Source organism: Pelmatolapia mariae, linkage group LG22, assembly GCF_036321145.2.
Source record: "Pelmatolapia mariae isolate MD_Pm_ZW linkage group LG22, Pm_UMD_F_2, whole genome shotgun sequence".
NCBI classification, from domain to species: domain Eukaryota; kingdom Metazoa; phylum Chordata; class Actinopteri; order Cichliformes; family Cichlidae; genus Pelmatolapia; species Pelmatolapia mariae.
Window position 1 is genome coordinate 19,693,734 of NC_086245.2, and position 19,288 is coordinate 19,713,021.

At 41.6% G+C, this 19,288-nt stretch overlaps 1 protein-coding gene and 1 long non-coding RNA gene across 2 annotated transcripts in view; one reads left to right on the forward strand and one right to left on the reverse strand.

Annotated features, from left to right (window-relative positions):
* Positions 1 to 7,079, reverse strand: part of lg22h18orf21 (linkage group 22 C18orf21 homolog) — a 28,276-nt gene extending 21,197 nt beyond the window's left edge. The window contains exon 1 of the mRNA XM_065469559.1: positions 6,773 to 7,079. Within this exon, the coding sequence (XP_065325631.1) occupies positions 6,773 to 6,867 (95 nt within the window). The 5' untranslated portion in view covers positions 6,868 to 7,079. The remainder of the gene's footprint in view (positions 1 to 6,772) is intronic.
* Positions 7,080 to 7,853: 774 nt separating this feature from the next.
* LOC135932194 (uncharacterized) lies at positions 7,854 to 17,479 on the forward strand. Its single transcript, XR_010573323.1, has 3 exons — positions 7,854 to 7,996; positions 8,686 to 8,841; positions 17,083 to 17,479. It is a non-coding gene; the product is annotated as an uncharacterized LOC135932194 (long non-coding RNA).
* The last annotated feature ends 1,809 nt before the right edge of the window (positions 17,480 to 19,288 follow it).

Genomic DNA, 19,288 nt, shown 5'->3' on the forward strand with positions numbered 1-19,288 from the left:
ATGAAATGAAAAGCATTATGAATATTTTATTGCTACCATCAGGGAAAACAACAGGGCTGCTGGCATATCTTGAAAAACCTTTACCGGAGATTGCAACTCATTCAGATATTTAGACACAAAGGCCTAGCACAGGTAGCAGTTCAGTCACAATCAGTCCTTGAAATACTCTAGAAAGTGTGCCCCTCTACAGCACCGATTCACATGGTTTCATTCATCACCTGGACCTTACAGCAAAAGAGGCCAGCAGGTCCTTCTCAGTCTGAGGATAATTTGCTCCTGCTGAGAGAAGATGTAACAGGAGTGATACAGTACAAGAGGAAATGAGGGCAAGTGTTGGATAAAGGGAACGGAAGAGGGAAAAAGGCCTTTAAAAGGTGGTGACAAACAGCACGAAAAAAATGCAGTGACAAATTTAACAAGACAGCGATGCCGTGCTTAGTGATGCTGCCCTACAGGAGGAAGACTCTGGGTTCAAATCTCCTGGTTGGTTGAATTTGAACTTCATGCCGCAATCCAAAGACATGCATGTTAGGATAACTGGTGATTCTAGAATCGGTTCTGGATGTGAGCTTCATAAAGTGTTACTAACGCCGTTACTTTTTTCAGTAACGAGTAATCTAACTAATTACTATTCCTATCGTTACAACGGCGTTACAGTTACTAACAAGGAAACGCGGTCCGTTACTATTTTTCAACAAACAGACGGTTGAAGCTAGGGGTGGGCGATATAAACGATATACGATAGAAACGATATAGATTTGGCCAACGATAGAGATTTTGACTATATCGCTCTATCGCGATAGCGCATGTTGATGATGTCATCAAGCTGCGCCTGTTTTGGTAGAAAGTATCACAGCGGCTACAACCATTATCATCAGTAAATTATGTTCTCCTGACTGAAGTTTGGCCCTGTATAGCATCCTGCTATGCGATTGCATTTGTCCCTAACCACCAGAATCCCTCACGTTAACTTTTATCGAGTGGAAAAAAAGTTGCCGTTCATCCTCCAGCTTCACTGTGCTAATGTTATGCTAACATAGCTGTGTCGCTAGCAATCACGTAGCACAACATTATATACCAGGTAGTCCAACTTCGGTAACCCTGCAAACGCCACTGCTGTTTAGTTTTCTGTCTTCATTTATGTTGGAAGTGGTAGCAGAGCTGTACGTTTTAATTAGTTTCAAAAATCTCTCAGTCAGAACATGGTATGAAATGTTTAGGTATAAACTAGCGAGCTAACTTCCTGTTAACTTCTAACTCCGTTAAATTTAATAAATTCTGTTTTCATGTTTGCATGGATGTTAAACTTAATTGTTACACCCGATAAAGCAGCAACGCTGATGATTTAATTAAAGATGAAAGAATTTAGACTGTTTTTAACTCTCAGTGTTCGTTTGACTTTGGGACCTGAAGGGGACGGAGTTTTGGACCCAGATTACTCCTCACTACGGCAGCCGTAATGCTCTGACAATCCATCAAGCAGTCCATCAGCAGGCTTACCAAAGTTGTACGAAAACATTTTTTAACAGATTTCTACACGCCAAAATCGGTTCAAGGTCAGTGAGCACAACCAGAATTCATACATAAGGCACACTCTCGATTTTTGAGAAAATTAAAGGATTTTAAGTGTGCCCTATAGTGTGGAAATACGTTATACAGAAGAAAAGAATATATCGTGATATATATCGTTATCGCACATGCTTCAAATTATATTGCGATATGAATTTGAGGCCATATCGCCCAGCCCTAGTTGAAGCTGTGTTCAGCTTACCGCATCTTCTGGACGCTACAGCTTTAAGCAGCTGCGCGCTCCCGCGGACGCTAACGATCACTGTCTAGCACAACACCTGGAGCTAAGGGGGCAAAACAATCGCATGAGTGCTGCTGTTTGACTGAGGAAGAATAAAGTAGTTGTGGTAAGTCAATCACATGACCACTTAAAGACAAAGCAACAAGGTGATATATACCAGTTTTTAAATTGTGTCGATAGTCCACGTAAAACCAGAGTCATGATATATATGCGGCGTTTTTTCCTCAATAGTTTCGCCACGTTAGCGCTAGCAAGCACTCTCTGCTTATGAGCAAAAAACAAAACAAAAAAAAGTTTTAGGAGTGACGGCGAGAGAGAGAGAGAGAGAGAGCGAGTTGTGAGATGTGTGAGATTTGTGACGTTTAGCGTGTTTGTAGTGTGTAGTTAATGTGTTGTCTTGTGTAGTTAGTGTGTAGTGTTGTGGATAGTTTTGTGTTGTGTGTCAGAACAATGAGGCGACTGCTGTCTCCAGGTAGAAACAGGAGTGATACACCTGCTGCTGTCAGACCTGCAGGTATCAGGCTGTGATGTTCTCCTTTATAGTGGACAGAAATTATTTTTTTGGAGTGGCACAAATAATTTGTGTGGCATCTTATTGAAGAACAGCTGATTGTTCTGTAAATAGTTTGAAATGGTTATTTTAAAAAAGGGTAAAAGGTAAATGGATGCAAATAACTTTGTTGTTTGCAAAACTTGTGCATAGGATTTTAAAATTGACAATTAATATTTGCATTTGAAGTTATGAAATATGATTCATTAAACATGTTTATGGTTGTTACAGTAAAAATATAACTTTTTTACTCTGATTTTATGTTTTTTGTCTGATTTCAGATCAATTCTGGTTATACAGTATGACAAAATGAGAACATAACTGTAAATTCAGGCACGTGAGGTTGTGCTAAAAAGTAAATGTTTTTAAAGGTAAAATGTGGAGGGAAAATCAAGAGTAGTAAAGAAATGGCCAATTATACTCTGGACGCCAGAGGGTCAAACGTTCTTTGTTTTTTTTTAAAGTAACGCAATAGTTACTTTTCCAAGTAATTAATTACTTTTAGAATATTGTAACTGAGTTACTAACTCAGTTACTTTTTTGAAGAAGTAACTAGTAACTATAATTGGATTACTATTTCAAAGTAACTTGCCCAACACTGGTGGTAATACCTAGGACCAAATATTTTTTTTGTAGCCACTTGCCCAGAGTTCCATGGGCGTCCATCAGCATGCCACCGATTGGCTAGTCAGTGGAGTTACTCAAGGACTCATGAGAGTGACTCCTTCACAAAAATCAAAACTGGCACTGTTGAAACGCAGCAACGAGGGAAATGGCTGCACAAAAAACAACACTGTGGTAATTGAGTCTGGAAAAAAAGCAATACATATAGCCTATGTCGTATACAAATGATGTCAGAGGACTTTCGACCTCCTTGCTGTAATGGCCCTACGCATATTGGAGTCAAGTCAAGTTGAGTAGGTACTAATGAAAAAGAGGCTTAAGAGAATGCAATCCAAGCATATCTGGATTAGCCTTTAACTCTTTGCCCTTTGGATAATTCTTTTTTTTAATGAGAGGTTTGTCATATTTCAGGCCTGCTTCTAGAACGAAATGACTGGGTGGGCATCAAAGATCGGTGAGGATGATCTCTGCCTACATAGCTTACTGGGGCTGGGGCTCTGAAGAGGCTGAAGAGGTCCACACTGAAGACGTTTTCTCCCGCTAAAAACACAGTGTCCAGATGACCAGAATCGACTTTCTGGGCTTTCCTTACCTTGATGGTAGAGCATACATCAAGAAATGGCAGATATGAGTTGAAATAAAAATAACAAAAATGCTTTGTTGGCAGGTCAACTGGTGAACAAAAAACAAAAAAAGGCAACAAAATCACTGCTTCAAGCTAGCAAACAAGAGGGTTAGATTTCTCTGTTTACTTTGCAAATGTGGCATATAAGCTGATCCCAGGGTGAGCTGACAACACGTGGCTGATATCCTTCTACAAATCTACTTGTAAATCTGATATAGGGCATTCTATCAAAAGCTACCTCAGCCTACACTCAGTTGCTGCACATCCGGAAGCCACTTTGTAACCCACCTCCACCCCAGCTCCTCCTTTCTAACTAACGTTACCAAGATCAAATTTGTTGTCACTGATGCCTGCTGTGCTCTGCAAATCCTTATGCACTCCACATATTCACATGGAGAGGCAGGGAGGTCCCAAAACAGAGCCACGCCACCAAATATAAACTACTGCAGATGGAAATATCAATCTTCTTTTGACTACATTGGTCCTGAATTAGGTTTGTTAGGCCGACTAAGTAGGTGATTTCTTTTGGGAATGTGGTATGTCACAGCCAAAATGAAGAAAACAATCAGAAGTTATTAAGGACCAATCATGCCTTGAAGCCCTCTTGCTTTCGCTATATATTTCTCCCACACTAATTACTCAAGAGTTCCACTAATATTAACCAACACACGGCAATTGCAGCTGTACTTCTAGACTGAAAACCATGTCAGGCCTGTGTGAAGATAATAAAAGACAAAACGAGAAACCAAAACAAGTTTCCAAATTGTTTGTCCAGCAGACGACATGCATATTTGTTTTGGTAATCAGAACAGTCAGTCAGGGTCTAGTTACCAGACACGCAACTATGATTATGAACTTACTGGAAAAAGCTTCACTGATTCAACAACGTGAGCCACAATAAGCACACCAAGTACTTGTACATCGAATTCAACAATAGGTGTAATGCCCCATGCAAACATACATACTAACTCATTCAGTCATCGGCCCGGCAGAAGGTGAAGACTGTGGCAGAAGGCAGTAACACCATCTCCTACAAATATGCGGAGTATGAGCGTATGAGTAATTGCGCACCCACGGAACAAACACTCCAGTGACGCATTGGCCTGCAGATAGTGGAGACAGTGGAAACCCCCAAAAGAACACAGGGACATTGTCGTAATTCCTCAGGATTCAGAACATCGATGCACTCTGATCACGTACACCAATGTATGCCGACTCAAATATTTTCAGTTCCTCTCCTGTCGCGGGTGCACAGTTTGATCAATTGTGCATTCAAAGCATGCGTCTGAGGCTTTCATTCGTAGCATGAGTTCCTTCCTGTATGCTGCCTCTCATATTATCACTCGGATCACTTAATTAGCTCATGGCGCTAAGTGTACATTTTGGCAGTGGCTGTTCATTGTGTCTTCTCTGCCAGGCACTTTGGCGTAAAACCAGTGAGGTCTCTGAGTTACAAAGCCAAACATTTAGATTTGTGTCCTGCCTGCTGGACAGCTGGTCAGAGTTAAACGTGTTCAAAATGTTCTCAAATACCACAGCTAATCATAGCCGGGGAATCTGGGGAACAGATCAATGTTATTAAAGCAGCAGTGGGTTCACACACATCCGGAAAACAACCCAGACTGGGGTTTTCACCATTAAAACCTCTGTTTTTCTTTCCATTCATGGTTCTGCCCACAAATTTCCTGGCTCAGGTAAGACAGAAGACAAGCCAAAGGACACAGGGACATGGCTGAAACCCAACTAACGCACAAATCGCAGGAGTCCACACATATATGCACAGTCTAAGGAATGTGGAAAGAGCCTATACAGACATATGCACATTTTAAAACATTTTAGATGCATTAATGCTCCATTTAAACCCTAATAAAGAAGAAAAGTCTGTATACCAGCAAGTGGGCACAGCCTGAGCGCATGCATGAGCGCGCGCGCACACACACACACACACAGACAAAGGCTTAAGAGGATTTCTCTTGAAATTACTTCCAGCTTTCACCACAACATGGCAATCACCAATGTCTGGAATGGCTATCAGACACCAAAATTTTGAAGTTCAAGAAGTGAACTGTAAATGATGAAGAAAATCATAAAGTGGCCATAATAACTAATGTGTTTAATTCTGACTAAAAATTCAAAGACTTAATTACAGGAATCTAATAAGAATAAGACACCTTGGGAATGCTGGATCAGGGCTCTGTTTGGGTTTGTTTACCAACCATACAAGGATGAGGCTGAAGCTTACATACTGCCTGGCTCTCCTACCCGATGATTAGAGGGACTGTCTGCACCACCACCACTTTGTTTACTTCCTTGTGCTTTGATTTCAGAGCTTGTTAGGAAGATGTCTCGATCTCACCAATTAAAACCATTTCACCAAACTGTAATTCATTTAAATTGAAACTATCACTGAGGCATTGCAGACTTGCCCACAAACACGAGCAGCCACGGCTGGGACTCTCACATGGGCTCATGTCCAGCTACAGTAAGTCACTGTTGTAGAAGAACTACAGCAGGCTAAACTTCAGTGGAAAAGTACAACAATTCATGCTCCACAACTCCAACACTACTGACACCTGAGGCACCACTAAAGACCAACGTAAGCAGCAGCCACATCTTATTTTTAGACTTCATTGTATTATGTGTTTCTGCAGTTTCACTGTAGCCACCAGTGATCCGATTATCCCCGAGGTGACTGTAACACAAAAAGTTATAAAAAAGCAATGAAAGCACGAGCACATAACCCATTCCTATTTAAATTAACATGTGAAAAAAGAATGAGAATTAAACAGTGGCTTAATATGTTAGACGTCAGAGCTCAACCAATCCCAAAATGATTGACAGGACATCAGTTACAAAGCTATAGTTCCTTATAACTGCGAAACTATAGCCTCAGTAATAAGGAACTATAGTGGGGGCTACAATCACAATTTCTTTTCAATTTCCCTAAAATATATATGTATTTCTAAATAAACAATAAAGATATTTTGAAATTATAGCTCTAATTCTAAAGCCTTGACATCACCGTCGAGCTAGAAACTTTCCCGGTCACACTGGGCAAACACCTCCACCTAGCGTCCACTTGCTAGCATCACAACAATAAAGGACTGTAAGTAAAATATACTTTTAAGTGATATTCGTGTTTGGTTATTGTGAAGTATCTTACATGTAGAAGCGAGATAACTCCGGGCAGCTATCCTTATACAGCAGAGAAGCGTCCAGCAGAAAGCTGTTTGATTTTATCTCAGCAGAAATCTCCATTTTTCTGATGATGCACGTGAGAAAACGGAAACTCTCCTGCGAATGCAAATAAAAACTTCCTCCGTAAATGATTAGCCGGCTTAACAAGTAAAAACGTGGAGACTAGACGGGCGTCCTTTACAATACTGGAGAAGCTGCCGCGGAACGACTGTAGAAAATATATTAATTCTCATCAAGTCTGCATTGAGCTAACTAGCGTTCCAGTTAGCCACCTGCGGTCGCGAGATTCTGACGTTACTTGCATTGGATTATGGGAAACGGAGTAGTTAGGGAACACATGGGGGAGCGTATTGATTTCAACACCATTCTCTCATTTGATAATACAAAAAAAGAAGACAAAAACTAAAAAACGACAATAAGAAAATGATCGCATATCACTTGACACTGGGAATTAATTGAATTTTAAAATTCGAAGTTTTAAAGATAAAGGCTATTTAGTCTGAGGTATCATCAATGACTGCACTAATGGCCCTGTTTGGAGTCAACACTTACTGAGTTAAATGTCATTAACTAAAGTAAAAAACAAAACAAAAACCCAAAACGTAATTGCGCAAGTGCAGTCATCCCAGTACTGAACAGATACCCTTTGATGTCATCATTCCTTGAAGCTTATTGGATATCATGACTTACCAACGTTAAATGGCCGTGAGATATGTTAATATCCCCTTTTTTGTGTTCAGAGCTTACCAAAGCAATAGCAAACCTTGCAAAACCATGAAAGAAACCACACATATATGCGACATGGATTCGGGTTCTTAACTCTGATAAAACTCCGGGTGGATCCAGTGAAATTATTGCACCTGCTCCAGAAGGGAATTCTGTGGGGAGAAAAGAGAGTCAGTGTGTGAAATTGGATATTTTAAAGCGGCAGAGGGGAGGAAGAATCTCCCCAGTGCGCACCTCTGGGTACCCTCCTACCACCGACATCAAAAGAAGCGAGCCGGTCGGTCAGATATAACGCTTGATGAACAGAACACAGACCGAAGATGACAAGAGGGAAGTTTACAAGGAGGTTTTACACGACATAAGAGATTTTATTCACCACCAGCGACAACACAGTCTCCCTCTCGTCCCAGCGTGTCCAAACACTGACTGTCGGACCGGTGCGTTTTACGCATATCCTTTCCAGGTATGTTGATTCGGTCTCTCGGTAGGTTTCCACGCCTTCGTGTTGTACCAATACTGACATTCAAGTCAAAGGAATACTGTTTAGCCTTTTCTAAATTATCGCGGTCCCACGTGAACCTGAAAGGCGCAATAACCTCTGACGACATCCCCTCAGCTGATAAGTTCAACATCATTTCCCTTGAAGAAGTTTAATTTTAATATTACAGTATAATGTGGAGTTTGGGGCATTAGCTTACAGTGTCTATTTTTTTTATTTGACTTTGAGTTTATATCAGCTACCGATTATTATCGCGGCCATTGCGGATGTTTTAGTCTATGCAGTTTTATTTTTCAAATTTTTTTTCTGTTGTGAATTTGACGGCACATTAACACAGAAGTTATTTATCTTCACAGGTTGTGGTCACGCGTGCATGTGCGCGCTTGCATTCGTTCGTTTAGGGAGGCAAGTGGGGGGCTAGGAGGTCTGCCACCAGACGCTGAAACGACATTAAATCACTGGACCATAGAGCTTTCAGAAACTGACCGAGTAAGCTGGAGTGTGAGGGATAGCTCCTCACTTGGTGCGCGAGTAAATCTTCACTTTATCAGGGTCCGGCAGGCAGGCGCCTCCACGCAAGAATGAAATGTTCAAGTCGGTGCCTTCCGCGTAAAGTGTAGTCCACGGATAAAGGGATTCTCCTCTCACTGCAGGACTAAATTGACTCGCGAGTCCGAGGGAGAGTCAGACTGGGCGACACAAAGACAGTCAGAGAGGTTGATATGGTGCTTTAAAGTACGACTACATCCTCATCCCCTCTTTACAGCCGTGCAGCAGAAATAAAATTGGACCTGGACGGGGATGGGAAGGTAGGCATTTTGCTTTCATTTTCACTAACACTGACATGTAGCAGTAAATTGGCAGAGATGAATGTTGCTGCTAAATTCAAGCTAAATTCAGCTTGAACGATCAAAGACTTGTGGAATACTTCTCCCCTGACCTGCACAGTAACAATTTTCCTGCAGGGCACAGGAAACCTGAAGCCTATGGAGGCTGATCACATAACTGCCAGGCAGTATTGTGGTGTTAGCAAGTCTCTGAAGGCGGTGTGAAAGTGAGGACATTTATATTTGCAGGAGAACATTAGAAAACATATTGCCGGCAGCCTTTCAGCACACATTTTTGCACACTGTTAGAATTAGTTTCACCAGAAGGTAGTTGAAATTGTCTGTGCTCTGCTGACTCACAGAGGATGGAACCTGCAGCCCTGACAGCTCTGATACACTACTCGTTGAGCCATGTAGAACCACACCTGTCTCCGTAATGCAGTGGTGAGGCAGGTCTGGTGCCAGAGGGACTTTTCTTCCACGTATGGAGGACCTCGCAGTGGAGAGCAGAGACACCCCCAAAGTGTTCTGTCAGCATCTGCAGGGAAACGCCAATCCGAGCAGCAGCAGCATCGGCATGAGCTATCGAGCCAGCTATCGCTTCTGAAACGCAACACCAACTCCAATAGTGCTGAGATAGCTCAAGAGAAAAGGCACAATGCGCTGTGCTACTGTAAATGTATGTGTGCTTAAAATGCATGCACATGTCAGCTACAGAGTGGTCACAACTCAAGAGTGTACTTTAAGCAGTTTCCCCCTACACAGTGATGCATATTACTGATATTAATTGGTCTGCAGTTGTTATATGAGGGCATTCCCCTGCAGACCTTTGACTAAACATGTCTCAAGCTGGAATTCTGCTGACTTGAACAGCCCATTCAGTAACAAGGCTAATTATATACTTGAATTAAAAATTAATAGTGTTAAGGTCACTCAGAGAGTCAGTTTGTATGCTGCATCCTTATAACTGGCTGCGTTTGTTTAAATGTTCTGTGTGCAGTCATCTTGTCAGTGCAGTCTTGCTAAAACTGAGCTTATTTGCTACTTTTTAATCAGCAAGTGCTTCTGCCTTTCTCTTTTTGTATCAGTGCAAACACGGATGCCCATGCATGTGCAGGCAGACCCTGTCTTCGAGTTATGGAAGCATTTCCTTTTTAAATGGATCGTTCAGAGCGTGAGCTCTTCAAACACACCCAGCTTGTGATGCATTTAATCGCAATCCACAGTGTAGATGAATAGTCTGCAGAAAAACAGAGCGAGAGAAAAAGAAGATCAAGGTCACAGCTTCACTTGCTCAAGAATTTGGTTTGAACGCAAGTTGGATGTTGTCGGTGCTTTTCTGGGAATTATCACACACTCGCACGCACATTACTTCAAGGATGGCAGCTCATTCGACTTCATTTACAATCAATAGTCTGGTGGCTTTGAAATGCTATTTCATAAAGCTGCTTTGAAAGGAAAAAAATAAGTTTTTTTGAAGTGATTATTTCCTCCGCAGAGATTATTTGTGAAGAGGACTGAGTCACTTAACTGTTACTGGAAGCTGCGCTTGTACAGGCCAACAGACTTTCTTCTTGTGCTATTTTCAACCAACCTTCTCATTGCTTATACTACGCTTGTAGACGGGAAAACTTAAAAGGAGGTGATCTGGTTATCTGACCTTGTTACATATTCCTCTTTTATCAACTTTTTTTTTAAACATTGCCTTAAAGCATAATCATTTATTGATGTCCATTTTTAGACAATGAGAGCATGTGTACTTTCTCTGTACAAGCCAGAGGCAGAACATCATTGTAAGTGTGTGCATGCATGTGTATATTTGTATGTGTTTATGTATATAAGCGCTGTGGTTGATGTGTGTGTGTGTGTGTGTGTGTGTGTTTGTTTGTGAGCCAAAGCTGCTGGTACAGAATACTGCACCATGCAAATCTGGTTGAGGAGAACAAAGATGTTCTACAAACACTGTTTGTTTGGATCGGGACGATCCCAGCATCCAGAACCCGAGAGAACAGTGGCTCATTCACGCAACATCAAGAAAAGGGACCCAGTGCAGGGACCAGCTAAGGTCTTTTTAAAAAGGTTGTGTATCCCTAGAGAATAACAAGGAGAGGAAAAGTGAGGAATAGAAAAGCCTTCGTCCATTATGTGCTGTTCATAATAAAAGGGATTTGTAGCCAGTTTCTCTTCAAAGACATGCCTGGAAAAACACTAAAATCCTTCTTATAGGTAAACAAAACTTCCCTGGTAAAATGATAATCGTTTAAACCTCTTTACATATTACCAAACATGTTACCTTTTAATATGTTTAATTTTTTAAATATGTTAATATGTTTGCAAATACACAAAAGTCCCAAAAGTATTCACTCATCTGCAGATGTACTTGAGTGACATCCCATTCTTAATCCATTGGGTTTAATATGATATTGGGCCAAGTTTTGCAGTTATAACAGCTTAAACTCTTCTGGAAAGACTTTCCACAATGTTCAGGAGTGTGTTTATAGGAATTTGTCATCATTCACCCAGAATGACATTTGCGAGGTCAGACACTGATGTTGGATGAGAAGGCCTGGCTCGCAGTCTCCTCCCTAATTCATCTCAAAGGTGGTCTGTTGGGTTGAGGTCAGGACTCTGTGCAGGCCAGGCAAGTTCTTCTACATCAAATTAACTCCTTCTTGTCTTTATGGATCTTGATTTGTGGATTGGCACGCACTCATGTTGGAACAGGAAGGGTCATCCCAAAACTGTTCCCAGAAAGTTGGGAGCATGAAATTGTCCAAAATGTCTTGGTATGCTGAAGGATTAAGAGTTCCTTTCACTGGAAGTTAAGAGGTTGAGCCCATCTTCTTAAAAAGAAACCCACACCGTAATGCCCCCTCCACCAAACTTTACACTTGGCACAATGGAATTAGACAAGCACCGTTTTCATGGCAACCGCCAAACCCAGACTCCTCCATCAGATTGCCAGACGGAGAAGCGTAATTCGTCACTCCAGAGAAAACTTCACCACCATCCGAGTTCAGTGGCAGCGTGCCATGGGAACCCATTCCATGAAGTTCTATATGCACTGTTCTTCAGCTAATCTGAAGGAGGTCTGCCACCAGTTGGTGACCTCACACACACTATGCGCCTCAGCATCCGCTGACCCTGCTCTGTGATTTTTACACACCCTACTGCTTCATGACTGAGTTGCTGTCTTACCCAATAACTTCTACTTTGCTTAAATAACACTAACTGTGGAATATTTAGTGGCTTTATATTATTTAGAATATTTCGATATTTCATGACTGGATTTGATGCACATGTGGCATCCTACAAGAGTTACCAGAGTACCACACTGGAATTCACTGACCTCCTGAGAGCAACTCATCCTTTCAAAAATGTTTGTAGAAACGCTTGGTACCTGACTTTATGCACCATGGAAGTAACTGGATGGGTGAGTGAACACTTTTGGCAATATAGTGTTTTATCGCGATCGTGGCTCAAGAGTTGGGAGTTCGCCTTGTAATCGGAAGGTTGCCAGTTCGAGCCCCGGCTTGGACAGTCTCGGTCGTTGTGTCCTTGGGCAAGACACTTCACCCGTTGCCTACTGGTGGTGGTCAGAGGGCCCGGTGGCGCCAGTGTCCGGCAGCCTCGCCTCTGTCAGTGCGCCCCAGGGTGGCTGTGGCTACCATGTAGCTTGCCATCACCAGTGTGTGAATGGGTGGATGACTGGATGTGTAAAGTGCTTTGGGGTCCTTAGGGACTAGTAAAGCGCTATTCAAATACAGGCCATTTACCATTTTTTTAATTTCAGCTCCATTGTTTTGTTTCTTGGAAACTAAAGTAGCTTTGCCTGATTGAGAGTTCAGAATAAGCCTTACTTCTGTTATACTGGGCTTTACTGCAGCCCCTATATTCATCTGCCTGAAACAAGCTGTTTTAGCTTCTCTCTGTTTGGGAAAATTTTCTTTGGCTAGATGCCCCTTGTAGACAGAAGGTAGATGGAGCTGCTGTGGTCACAGAAGGAATATCCCTTTTTGAACCAGCCCTCATTTCTTTGTCTTTTCCTTCATTTTTCAAGAAACTCCACTTTCTGGTATTTTTTTTAAAGTGGTCTTCAGCAACAGTTTTCTCCAGGCTTTCTGAAGGTCTTTCACATTGGTTGCTTTGTGAAAGACCTTCAGTTATTTTTTGTTGGTCTGTTAAGCCATTTAATACTGATCTATTAATCATTCAAGCATATATAATGCACCTAACTCAAGGGATGAACAAGTGTTGTATCAACACATCAACATTCAACAAAGAACCAACTTCATATTTGATCTTAAGGTACTTTGTTACACATCATTTGTTGACAGTCTCTTTAGGTGGAAAATGTCTAAGTTAAAACAGTTTGACGGGCACAAAGTTGTATTTTTGTCCAAACAAAGTAAGAAAAAAGTCCAACAAAAACCAGACACAGGACTTGAGAGTTGCACCTGGACCTTCAGTTGATCCATGTGAGGGACCAAGCAGTCAAGGCATAGAGGACACAAAAAAATTTTCTTCAAAATGGGTTTTCTTTATTTTATCCTTCAAAAAGACAAAATTCAAAAATATAATTAGTGGGCCCATAAAAGAGGTCAACTAAATATAACTCTACAAAAAGTAATTTCCAGAAACTTAAACAAACAAAGTGGACACCTTAACTCGCAAACTGACCTAATTACAAAGACACAAGAGGGTAGCTTTTATAGTGGTTTGGCCAAACTATTTACACACAATAGGGGGAAAACAAAAAATAAATACCAATACTAACTAAGCACAGAATAGCACAAGTAAACCTAAAACACCCCTGTTTCTGATAAGCACATGGTTGGTCCTGCTGAGGAGGCATTTTGTTCTTAAAGTCCTCAGCCACACCTTTTGCCCAGACAGGAAACAGCCACCACCCCAAACCAGGTAACTCAAAGAAAGAGAAACATAATTAATATAACAGAAAACATTTTTAGAAAAACCGCACAATGCTACTATCCGTGCGCTTCTAATATCAGTGTTAGGTTTAAGTAAAAATGATTAATGAATTATATTAGTGAAGCAACTGCAAACCAAACTAATAAAGTGAACGAATGGACTTGTTTTACCTATGTGTGGCTGATGCCATCACAATCCATCTACTGTTCACTAAAGCCTCATTAGAAATAGTCACAGTGGAAGGGTGGCTTCCAACAAGCCATTCTTAATGAAGGGAAATAGGGAGAAAAGGCTGAAGTATGTCAAACTATACAAGAACTGGGCTGTAAATCAGTGGGAACAGGTCTGATGGAGTGATGAATCCAAATGTAAGATTTCTGATTTGTCAGCCGTCTGTAAACATCGCGGATGCTCTGTCAGGGTTTGGGGCTGTATGTCAGCTAGTGGTGTTGGAGATCTTGTCAAAACCAATGGCATTATGAAGACAGAACAGTGCCATCAGATTTTAATCCACCATGTAATACCATCTGGAAAGCAGCTGATTGGCAACAGTTTCATTTTTCAGCATGACAATGATCCCAAATGCACTGCTAGTGCAGTAAAAGCATATCTGGATAGAAAAACACACAATGGAACACTATCAGTCATGGATGTTTGCATGTTTGAATAAACTGCTGCACATTCTCCTCGTTTTTCCTAGCAAGATAAAAAGAAATGAGGGTTGGTTCTATACTTTTTTTCTTTTCTTTTCTTTACATATGAAAGGAAAAGCAGAATAGGTCCACTTTGTATGTACATGGTGTGATATCTTCTGAAAACATCACACGTCTCTTATTTTTATTTATTTATTTTTTTACCTTTGGCTGTGCTGTGTGCAGTGTCATATTCGGAGTGGTTTTCAGTGTGTTTTTTTTTTTTTTTCTTTTAAGTCAAAGCCTAGATAAGCAAAGGGTGGTTGAAGAGCCAGTCTACATTCTCAAGGTCCTCATGCATACAGACACAGTTGTTGTACATGTACACAGGCATGTTATCTATGCACATAAGGGAATCTGTGCTACACTGTGGACTCAGTGATGATGACCTCTGCTGATGTGATAATAAACAGACTGGGTAATTGACATTTTTAATCTGACATCTGTATCAGAATTTTTTCAGCTATGCCCTGATTTTTTTTTCTTGTCATAAGCAAGTTTATACAGCAATTTTGTTAATGAGCATAAACCGTCTATTGAGCAGGGGCAAGAAAGGGGCACTAGCATTATGTAAATTAGGATATCGAGTATGCAGATTTTCCTCGTACCATTTCCTCATGATCTGCCGGCAAGGATTCTGTCTCCCTATCAGAGAATGATCTGAATAGCCAGACCATTGTTAGCGCTGGCACAATACAGCATTGTAGAGCCTCCTTTTGTGTGAATCGTTCAATAGTGTAGGATCTTTTCCAATGGCGAGGTTTCGGTGAAGGGATAGCGGGCACTCGGCGCGATCATTGTTCTGTTTATGGAGAATAAATGGCACTTATTACCTATAATCAATACTTCAGTTACAATTCCAAATAACTGCACTCTGTGTCTGCAGGATTTTTGTCTGGCAAAGTCATTTCAGTAGTGTCAGAACCCATTGTTGCTGCCGTAATGAAAGGCAATTCACGTAAATGATTAAATGTAGAATCAGGGTGGCTTCTTTCTCACCAAAGCCAAGTTGCCTTGAGCAGTTTCCAGTAGTATGTCAACCATTATTAGTCACTGTTTTTGTCATATGTCTTATTAATGCCCTGCAGTCTTGATTAGAAAAGGAGCTGGTGCCCAGTGATGCCATACATACTTGTAGGCAGTCAGATATTCATGAAAACACACTTAAAAAGGATTGTTCTCAAGTGTTAATGGAAGCCATTTCTGTCTTCCTAAAAAAATATCTGTGCAATTATATTTGACATTGTTACCTCTAAAACTTTCAAACTTCAAAACCTCTACCTCCGACAAAATATTCAGAGTCCCAGTTGCATGGTATTCTACTTTTCTTCTTACGTGCTTTTTTTATTCAGAATAGAAAAAAAGGTTAAATGAATTGAATTCTGCCCCTGGCTTTCTATTACTTTCTTTGCTTGCTTCGTCCTTCAGCTCCTTTCATGTGTCCTCTGAGTTCATCTCCCTGTAGTTTTGAATCTAGGTTGGACCCATTTTCATACGCGGAACTAGGCGAGGGAAAGATAATCGTGTAATTGCCAAACCATAGTGCATCACAAAAGCAGGAGCCTGGTGTAACCGGTGAGGCTGATGTAAGCATCTTTGAAAGGGTTAGGAGACCGGAGATTTAACCTGACAGGAAACACAGCACATCAGAAATTTAGAAGAAATGTCATTGAAAAAAGGCTTCCGTTGATTATTTTTTGTTGTTTTGCCTGCTGATGCAGATATGAGGACATATCTGTGAAACCGTGACATTTTCAGACCTTTGTTTGTGTTACACGCCGCTTAGAGTTTGCTCAGGTTTGACCTTTTAATGCCTGTTACATGGCAGACTCCCAGAGAGAGAAGAGCAGAAAATGATCGAGAATATCTGGAGCTTGGGGGTAGTTTGGGAATTGATTGCATGCCTTCTGCCTTTCTGATGACAAACCACTTACCCATGAGACCAATACATGGAATAAATATTTGGTTTGCTGGCATGCATGTGTAATTTTTCCCCCTCAGTCACACCCAACAGATTAAATTTCTTTTCACTGTGTAATGCACAGCTAAAGTAATGATTACGTTTATTCCGAATGACGTGCGCCAATTCTACCACGGGGCGTCTATATAAGGACACCTCACACAGATCTTTCTCTGTGGGCCCATGGCACTAGCAGTCATTAACCTTCTAGTCAGGCAATTTGGGGCAGAGGAGTGTTTCTCTCTGGAAGTCGAGCAAGCTGGATGTGACTTGTAGACAGGAAGGCCAACATCTTCTTTACAAGGTGAAAAGGGACATTTTTATTGGCCGTTTGATGAATTCGGTGTCCGTGGTGTGGCACATCGTCCTTGTGCCTCTGTTTCTTGCTCTCATTTGCACTCCATTAGTATTTTCCTTCATTCTATTACTCCCATTCATTTCCCCCTCAGGTCACCGCTTTATTCTCTGGTCCCACCACTCTCTATCACCCTCCTCCTCTCATTTTCTCCCATCTGCTCCTTATGTCGCTCACACAGAATGGATTGTAACTGACTTTATCCCCACCCTCTACCCCACCCCCCACCCTGCCCCTTCCCCCAAATTTTCTTCCTCTGTGTCTCCTTGTCTTCCTCTCCACAGTGGATCAGCTGTTGCTGGCCAGAGCTGAAGGTGACTTGCTGGCTGGGCCAACGGCTGCAACACAGGACATGGGTCCTGCCTCTCCTCCCCGCTCGTGTCTTGTGTTGCAGCCAGTGGAGCTGCCTGTCTGCCCACTGATGACGGAGTGAGCTCCAGGAGTGGACGGATCCTATCAACCGTGGACCTGCCGACACAGCTCCCCATCTTACAGCTAGCTTGAGCCTAATCACTGTCATTCTGTGTAGTTATCCCATATCTAAATATGTCCTCTCCCACAGTTTAAAGCAAATAAACTACTTCAGCAAAAATGTTCCTCATTGTGTTTGTAATGATAACAGTGGAGTGTTTTTGCATCATAATGGGATGTCTCACCAAGCGTACAGCTGCAGTCCACTGAGAACAGCTCCCTGTTAACATTTGCACTGTGACATCTGAAGCAGAGCTAGACCCATCAAGATTATTATACTTTTCAAACTATAAACACGAGGCAAGCCAAATAGCTTTTTATTAATCTGTGTCTCGCATCAAATGAAGCAGCACTTCTGGCATTTCCAGGGAAGAAATGTTATTATGAAGCAGTAGCTCTTGACAAGGTCACCAGTGGTGCTCCTCTATGCGAGGCGGGCAGATGCTGTGGAGGCACGCACAGGGTGTCTGAGCCCCTTTAAATGCATCCTCTGTTCCCCACATGTAAATGAACAGTATAGCTGAAAATTAGATAGAGCAGAGATAACTCCAGGAGTGAGATATGAAGAAGCAAAGGCAGCGGGAAAAGGACAGACATGCTGTACAGTGCCTCCTGCTACCAGATATAGCCACTCACCTTGTGCTGTCACTCAGACTTGGTCAGCGTGTGTGTGTGTTTGTGGGAGACAGAAAAATAGAGAGATAGTGGGGTGAAAGGAAATGTTTGTGCACATCGGGTGTTCTGGGTTTCTGTGTGTGCAACTTTGTAATAATGGAAAGTGTGCGAGAGTGCGTGTGCTTCAGAGTAGAGAAAATGAAGCCATTTTCTGACAGGGGGTGTCACTTGATTAGAATGTAAATCTGGACGCAGGTTCTTGCTGTTTTTCAATCTCCCCCCACACGGATTGTTTACCAGAGGGATTGAAAGGAGGCTGTGTGCTGAATGCTGCGCGAGCTGATATTGGCTGACTGTGTTTACCCTGCGTTCATACACATGTCTCAGAAGTATAAAGATAAAAAAATATATTTAACATACCTTCAATGACCTGATCATAAAGTAGCCTTAAAGGGAAATGACTCCTTATTTTCATTGCCCTGGGAACTTTTTTTTTTCTGCTTGGATTCACTGTTTATAGCTGACTAATTGAATGCAAATGAGCTCAGCAGTCTCTTTCTGAAGACTAAATTAAAGAAAAGTTTAACATCCTGGAAAATATGCTCTGTAAAATATGAAAGCGCTGTTAGAGCAGCTTCTAGCAGCAGCATATCGACTTCACTGAGCTACGGGGGAAAACGGCAAATCTGACTTTAATTGTGAGAAGATTCACCTTATATTTCTGTAAGTTTTGTTACATTGTTGAACTATTTCAAGTTTGGGAGTGACGTTTTCCTGCATGATCCGTTTGTTACCTGCCTTGGGTAAAAATTGTTTGTATAGATTATATGAAGAAGATACAATATACTAATTTGTGAGCCTAAAGTTGTACTGGAATATTTTTTTTCTCATCTTAGACTGAAAACACACGGTCTAAAGCACTAAAACACAACTGTAACCGAAAGCTAACGCTGAAGCCAGATAACTAAATGAAAAAAAAGGAAAAACCTGCACACAAAGAAGAAGTAAGAGGGGCAGAAGAGCAGATCTGTTCTAACAGATTGCCAGGTCTTAAGGTTGGATTTGCTGTGCTACATATTTTTCTACATCAGTATACTTTGTGTCTGCAATCAGCGGTTACAGCTTGAATGAGAGAGCTATTCCCCTCCCACTGTGGTCTAAACTCCCCATCCAACAGCCTACTTGGTATGGTAATGCCACAGCAACAATATCGAGTCAAGAAATGCATTCAGTTCACAGCAGGAGAGATGGAGACGGGGTCTGAAAGCAGGATCAGGAGTTGAAGGGTCTTGTCACAGGTGTCTTATCACTTTGTGTTATATTAGATATTTGTGCAGCGGTAGGCACCCCTGGCTGAATGTCACGGCACCGGGTTAAGACACTGACATTTGTTTGATGATGACA